Here is a 6,866-nt window from a genome sequence, read left to right as displayed (position 1 = left end):
GCTACTCCAGTACTTCACTGAATGAGATAGCCAAAACATTTCAAAATCGATTACAGTTTAACAAACTCTATTGACAACCACTTAACTAACTTCCAATCCCCAACACTGCCCAAACTTCCCTTCCTTCGGGTAAATCTCAAAGTGTTGTCTGTTACTTTTACATCCTGAACCCAAAAAACATGTCTATAAAAGTACATTTGTTCTATGATTTCTCTTCATTCATCTTTTGATTCAGCTCAAATAAGCCACAAGCAACCCGAAAACCTGCCTCACACCATCTTCCTTCGGGTAAATCTCAAAGTGTTGTCTGTTACGCTTACATCCTGAACCCAAAAACATGTCTATAAAAGTACATTTGTTCTGCGTATTTCTCTTCATTCATCTTTTGATTCAGCTCAAATAAGCCACAAGCAACCCGAAAACCTGCCTCACACCATCTCTTCTCATCATCCATGGGACTGTTTTAAATCAGGTAAAACTCAATTTGGAGTTTCCTACCATATGGAAGGGGCACTCTTGATTGATGATGAGCAGCCAAAACTGAATTTACCAAAACATAATGGCTTAAGCACTTAAGACCTAGGCACTAGCAGCGCTATTACTATTTTATTACTATCTCCAATGTAACTTTCAATCAGAAAAGCAAACCAATTTTTTTTTTTCCCCGTAAAATTCAATATTGATATAGTTAAGAAATTACATCAACACCTAAAATTAGCCAGCAGCTGATACCCACCAGGACTTGATACCCAAGACCCCCATACACCCAATACCCTACTAGAACAATTCCTTACACAATAAAAAAACAGGGGAAAAAATATGAAAGCCGAAAAAGCAAAAAAGAAAAACTCATAGAACCCCAACACATTCCACGAAGCCTGGACCACCAACGACCATTGAAGCACTATTGACAAGCCTCCTGCTTTGTTCGTCACCCTACCTCGCCTTGTCTCCTTCCAATCCATCAACTCGTGGCATCCCCCTCCTATTCCTCATAAGCAATTTCTTTTGAATATTCTAAGATTGGAGGATCCCGAATGAGTGCTTTATATACATAAGACATTTCAAATATGTACTAATCATTAATCAATACTAGAACTTATGAATGGAACGGAAACGTAACAAAGAAGTGGTGCTAAAAGCATCATCATTGTAGTTGTGTTTCTCGTATCAGAACTAATGGTTTGGCAATGCAATATCATTTTGTCATTCAACTGTATAAATTATTTCTACTTACAAACAGTATGTATCAACGAAAAGGAATAAAAACACTATAAAAGTTATAGTTCACGCATACACGTTTATGTCAAAAGAGTTTGCATGAGTTATATTTAAAGTATAGGAGTACATTCACATTTGATATAAAAACAAGACCAATATGCACCTGAAGACTTTCTTGCACGAGCTAAACAGCAAGTCTGGGAGGTAATGCATCAGGTTCTAAGTGCAAAGAGCCTTCAGGGATACCATAGCTTTCGATACCTGGCACATTAAAACATGGTATCTGGTGTGAGAAACTAAGCATCTCCCTCTTCGGAATGGTGCGAATCAACTCAAAACCATCACAATATTGCCTCTGAAAGAAAGTGTTACAACAGTCCACCTCACCCAGACTGGTTATCTTCATTTCAGTGCCTTCAGAAATATCTGAAAGGACTTCAACAACCTGGCACTGATGACAATTATAATCACAACTCTTCCATATGTGTTTCCAGTTCTTATACATGGCCCAAACGTCACCTTTCTTTGGGTAAATTTTGTAGAAAGAATCCGTTTTGCTCCATTCATACTCAACTAAATGCGAGAATTGTGACATTCCCAAGTTAACTGTGGTTTTCCCAGTTTTGAATAATCCACAGACAAAGGGTAGATTCTCTTCTACCCAATGTATCTCATCATAGAGCACTGGATGAGGCTCCAAAAACGTCACAGAAGCTCCAACCGCAGAAATTACACTGTTTACAAGAACATAACGCCGAGGCATGGAATCTGAACCATCATATACAGCCCATACCTGACCTGAGGTAAAATCTTTTCTGCACCATTTACCCTCCATTGATGTGTTCTCTGGATCCAAAATGATGGAAGAAGAAACTGGACCAGGATGGTCACTAAAACTAGAAGAGTAGCTGGAATTTGTTTTCCCCGATGGTTTAGCCATACTTTCAACCAAATCATTAGGCACAGCCAACGGGTCCAGTTCCAACATCCCGTTTGAAACTCCGGCTATCTCTCCATCCTTGAATCTAAACGCTGGCACGCTATGAGAAAATCTCAGCAAGTAAATTGCAGGAATAGTAAAAGTAGAACCACCATCTACATCCACGGACCTTTTAAAAACACTTCTAAATCCGGCTACCTTTGCCAAAGGTGCAACAGTGATGTCTGCCTCCTTTGAGTAACCCACAAGGATTTCTACCATCACATGTCCACATCCTTCCCTTTTTTGGGGATTAGAACACCAATCAAATGGTCTCCAATCTTTAAAAAGTGCCCAAACTTCTCCCTTTTTTGGGCAAATTTCAACTTGCTCAAAATTTAAGCGTTGAACCCGAGAAACCAAATGTGAAAACACAGTCGGTTGGCACACCACGGTATTACTTCTTTTCAGATCAAAAGCCCCACAAACAACTGGCAATCCCGCTTCAGACCATCTTTTCTCATTGTCTGTACCGGGGGGGGGGGGGGGGTTTCAACCATGTAACACCCAATCTAAAAGGCGAATGTCCAACTTTATCAATTCGAGCATAGCATCTAGGCATTCTTTCCTCATCATAAGCAGCCCAAATCTGTCCTACGGCAAACAACTCAGCCTTTCTATTATTACCAAAGTCATAATGGTTAGAATCAGATTTCTTACCACAACTTACCCGATTCAGTTCATGAACGATATCCCTTTTCTTCCTCTCCACTCTCTCCAAACCCACTTCCCTTTCAGCTACAGCATTCCGCATAAAACCTTCCACAATACACAAAGGGTTGCAAGCACGCTCTCTCTCAGAGTCAAATATAAGTCGTTTTTTCTTATCACAAAGCACATCAAACGCGTTTTTAACAACAGTGAGTGCAGAATCAGTACCCGGAAACACATTCCTTATCCGTTCCAAAGACTTAACTAACATTTCATACTTGGACCGAATTCGAGACCCATCAGCATCAACACTTATCTCAAGAATGCAGTACCAATCCTTAAAACAACCATGAACATTAGCAGCACATAATATGTTACAAACTTTGATCATGTCAGTAATATAATCGAGTTTTGGAAATAGTTTTTGGGCTTTTAGTAATTTTGTTCTAGCTCCATTGTAGTCTTTTATTTTCACTAGTGTTTCTGCCAACCTCTTTTCTTTTAGTGCTGCTTCCATTTTTCTGAAAGAAAAAAAGATATCCTAGTTAAATAAATGAAAAATAAAACAGTGCCCATTGTTCCATACACAAAAATTGTCAACAAAGAGAACTTACTTGGGTCTTTTTGGAACTTCTCTAGTGCATTATGTTCTGCTGCATGGTGAGGAAGTTTACTTGAGAGAGAGTTGGGAGGAATTAAAAAATGAGCTTTTGCTTCTCAAGTGCGGGGACAGTGGAGAGAGTTGCTTCCGTGCAACTTAACCAGACGACACGTTTTGATGGAAAAGCTGATATTGTTACGACATATCGACACCTAGATGTCGTGATTTATCGCTGGCATTTTGTAAGGAACCCAATTTTGAGCGTGGGTTAAACGGTACTTCTGACTTCTCCATAGGACTACGTAAAATGCAATGGCAGAAGATCAAAGTGTTTAAATATATGATTACTCCTCCAACCACTGCCACCTATAACCGTTTTGATTCAAGTTCAGTTGTGCAGAAGAGCTTCCAAAGATTATCCAGTAAACAGCCTTTTTGCTTAAGCAGCAAAACAACTGCTTGATCTGATGGGAAAGAACGGAATCAAGGCTGAAGTTGATGTTATATTGCATGTGTAAAGCGGGAAAAGTTGTTCTTATGTGGTGCCAGTTCATTGATGTCAATTTGGGTTTGGGCGGGGCTGTCAAGTGTCAACCTGTCATTGCTTGCTACTAAGTCCTCAATAACCTGTAGAAACACTGAAAAGAAAGATAGTAACTTCGACAAAAGATGCATTTTGAACTTCCCAGCGACAGGAAATTCCATAAAAAAAGGGGAGCAAGTGTCCCAAGTAAGTCTTATACAAGTTCATATAAACTGAAAAGAGCACTTATTAATGGAAAAAACCTATAAACTTTACCAGCAGGCGATGCATTTCTTCAATCAAACTCAAGTTCTGACAAGCTGACAAGTCCCCAAAGTCACATGAGAGATACATCTAAAATGAAATAATACAGCACAGAATATTGAGGGGATTCATTGGTGAGAATTCTAATGTACAGCCAAATGACCAATGATGAAGGATAGAACCAATTACCTAGAAGAAAACCTCACAAGGCATTAATAATATGAAGGCCGATTCTAATGTACAACCAATCACTGAGAGGGGAATGAAGGATTGAACTAACTACTTAAAAGAAAACCTCACATGGATACTTTAGAAATACTGAGACCAATAAAAACATTATTAATGGATGAAACAATTCAACGATTTGGAAAACAGGGATTCTTTCAATGAGTAGACCAATTGAAAGGGATTATAAACCAATTTAAAAACCAATCTAACGCAATACTCAGCACTAACAGCACATTTAATCAAGTAACCGCAGATGCCATTTAAATAAACAACTCATTATTCACAACTAAGATACAAGGTCAAACCTAAAAAGGGTGAAAGTCAATAGAGAACAAATCAACCAAGAGAAATGAAAAACATTGTAGTTAAATCATGAAAGCAATGAAAACAACAAAACAATCTTATGTCAGGCATCTAAATATCTGATATCTAGATAAGCATTTATGCAACAAATCCATCAAGAACACTTCATAAACCAAAAACATTTTGCATTTGAAGTGCTTTGAAATAGCACCATTCGTAATGTACAAAGCAGGAGTCGAGTACAGTACCACTGTTGTTTATAGCATGTACAAAGCAGCAGCGAAGTACAACAGATTACTTTGGTTGAAACAAGTGTATGAAGTATGAACCCGTACAACAGATTACTTTGGTTGAAACAAGTGTATGAAGTATGAACCCACAACAGCAAGTGAGAAATTTAGTTCCTTGACCTTGGGGGCAATGCATTAGGTGAGCAGCAGCACGAAGCGCACCTGACACACTATACATAGTAGATCCAACATTACTAGACACCATATCAGCAAAAAGGGATAACGCATGGATTGGCTGAGAATTTTGTGCAAGACCAACAATTATAGCAGAAAAACTAACTTCATCTCTGTCAGGAATTTCATGAAATGCCTTGACAGCATCATTGGGGAGACGGCATTTTGAATAAAAATGAACCAAAGCAGAACCAGTGAATGGTAAGTGAGAGAGACAAAGTTTAAGAGAAAAGGAATGAAGTTGAAGACCAAAAGGTAGCGAAGAAAGAGATGCGCAGGTTTTGAAGAGAGATGCAAAGGTACGCTCGTTGGGGAGTTTAGGGTAACGGAGCATGGAAATGAAGTGATGAAATGAGAAGACGGTGTTTGTGTATGAAGAAATCAGCGCCGTGTATCGTTTGACATCAATGAATTCTCCTTCCTCGTCAAACCCTACCTGCCATCAAGAATACCAATCCTAAATTTTGAGTATTGTAATCTTGATAAGCGTAGTAAAAAATGATAAGGAGTAATATACAAAAAAGAAATCAGGGAAATACCTTAGCATGCAGGTTTCTTTCTGGAGCAGTTAATTTTCCCTTGAAACAATAGTATTAAACTCAACATCTGATATAAATTTTACTAATCAGAGTCTACTTTAAATAGATGAAACACGGCAGCAATATTTAGATCCAAGATAAATAAAGAAAACAAAGAAGAAACTACCTGAACTTGACAGGACTGCTCAGGGACGAGAGTTAAACTAGCTCTAATATTTCTTTCTGGTTCTCCCCTGCTCATCAGTCAAGACATAGCATGTAAAGATATGAAAAACCAACCAAGCCATATTGCAAACTGAAACTAGAGTAACTGAAATAAACCTTTGGAAGAAGAAATTGATGGCAAAGTAAACAAGTGGACATAAGCTTTGTATGCTTTGGGATTGATGAAGGCTTAAGCACTTAGATACTCTTCATCTGTAATAATACTAATATTACATATTTGGTCAGGCATACTCTGGTAATAAAGTGTATCAGGTAGCCGGAAGACAAGACATAGCAACATGCACATAATTTTAAACTATTTCACAAAAACATGTCAAGGATCTTTGGCCATGTGCAGCTTTCACCCATTAGATATATTTTTCTGAAAACAAAACTGATAAAAAATTAACGCTACCAATGGATAGAAATTGTGTGTGAACAGGATACTTGGAAAAAGACATGCAAATTACTCCCTATCTCACCCCGCTATATAGTTACTTCAGTGGATTTAGCAAGTGATACAGTCTTCTTAATCTGTTCTTTAAACGAAAATAATTAGATGTCCAGTGGAACATTCAACTTCACGTGCCTCATATATTTTCACTCATCGAAAATTAAGTAACCGAGTCCCTTCCATATGATTCACTTCTTTCCTAGTATGGTAAAACAGAATAAGTACTACTAGTTTACCTTTTAGATTGTAAGAGCGTTTATAATCTCATTCTAAAATGGCTATTAGGCTATTATTATTTCTTAGTAATCGACTGTAAGCTCTTCAAAGCGTGATGGTTTAGAGATGATACATAGAATCAACATACAGATATCAATCAACGGGATCATTACACCTCAATCTCATTTCCCTTTAGATATCCATCAGTGTTCTCATTTC

General features: G+C 38.0%; 1 protein-coding gene and 1 long non-coding RNA gene across 2 annotated transcripts; both read right to left on the bottom strand.

The window, feature by feature from the left end:
* Positions 1-1,370: 1,370 nt before the first annotated feature.
* LOC147479383 (uncharacterized) lies at positions 1,371-3,551 on the bottom strand. Its single transcript, XM_086581126.1, is given in 3 exon segments — positions 1,371-2,682; positions 2,684-3,372; positions 3,466-3,551. Coding segments are annotated over 2 exon segments (1,962 nt in total). The 5' UTR covers positions 3,369-3,372; positions 3,466-3,551; the 3' UTR covers positions 1,371-1,405.
* A 1,389-nt stretch (positions 3,552-4,940) lies between these two features.
* Positions 4,941-6,160, bottom strand: LOC147479382 (uncharacterized). The gene is made up of 4 exons (XR_015205289.1): positions 6,095-6,160; positions 5,940-6,006; positions 5,774-5,840; positions 4,941-5,670 (listed from the first exon to the last, which is right to left on the bottom strand). It is a non-coding gene; the product is annotated as an uncharacterized LOC147479382 (long non-coding RNA).
* Between the last annotated feature and the right edge of the window lie 706 nt (positions 6,161-6,866).

The sequence above is a fragment of the Coptis chinensis genome, chromosome 8 (genome assembly GCF_015680905.1).
Source record: "Coptis chinensis isolate HL-2020 chromosome 8, ASM1568090v1, whole genome shotgun sequence".
NCBI classification, from domain to species: domain Eukaryota; kingdom Viridiplantae; phylum Streptophyta; class Magnoliopsida; order Ranunculales; family Ranunculaceae; genus Coptis; species Coptis chinensis.
This window is presented reverse-complemented; position numbering and strand designations above follow the sequence as displayed.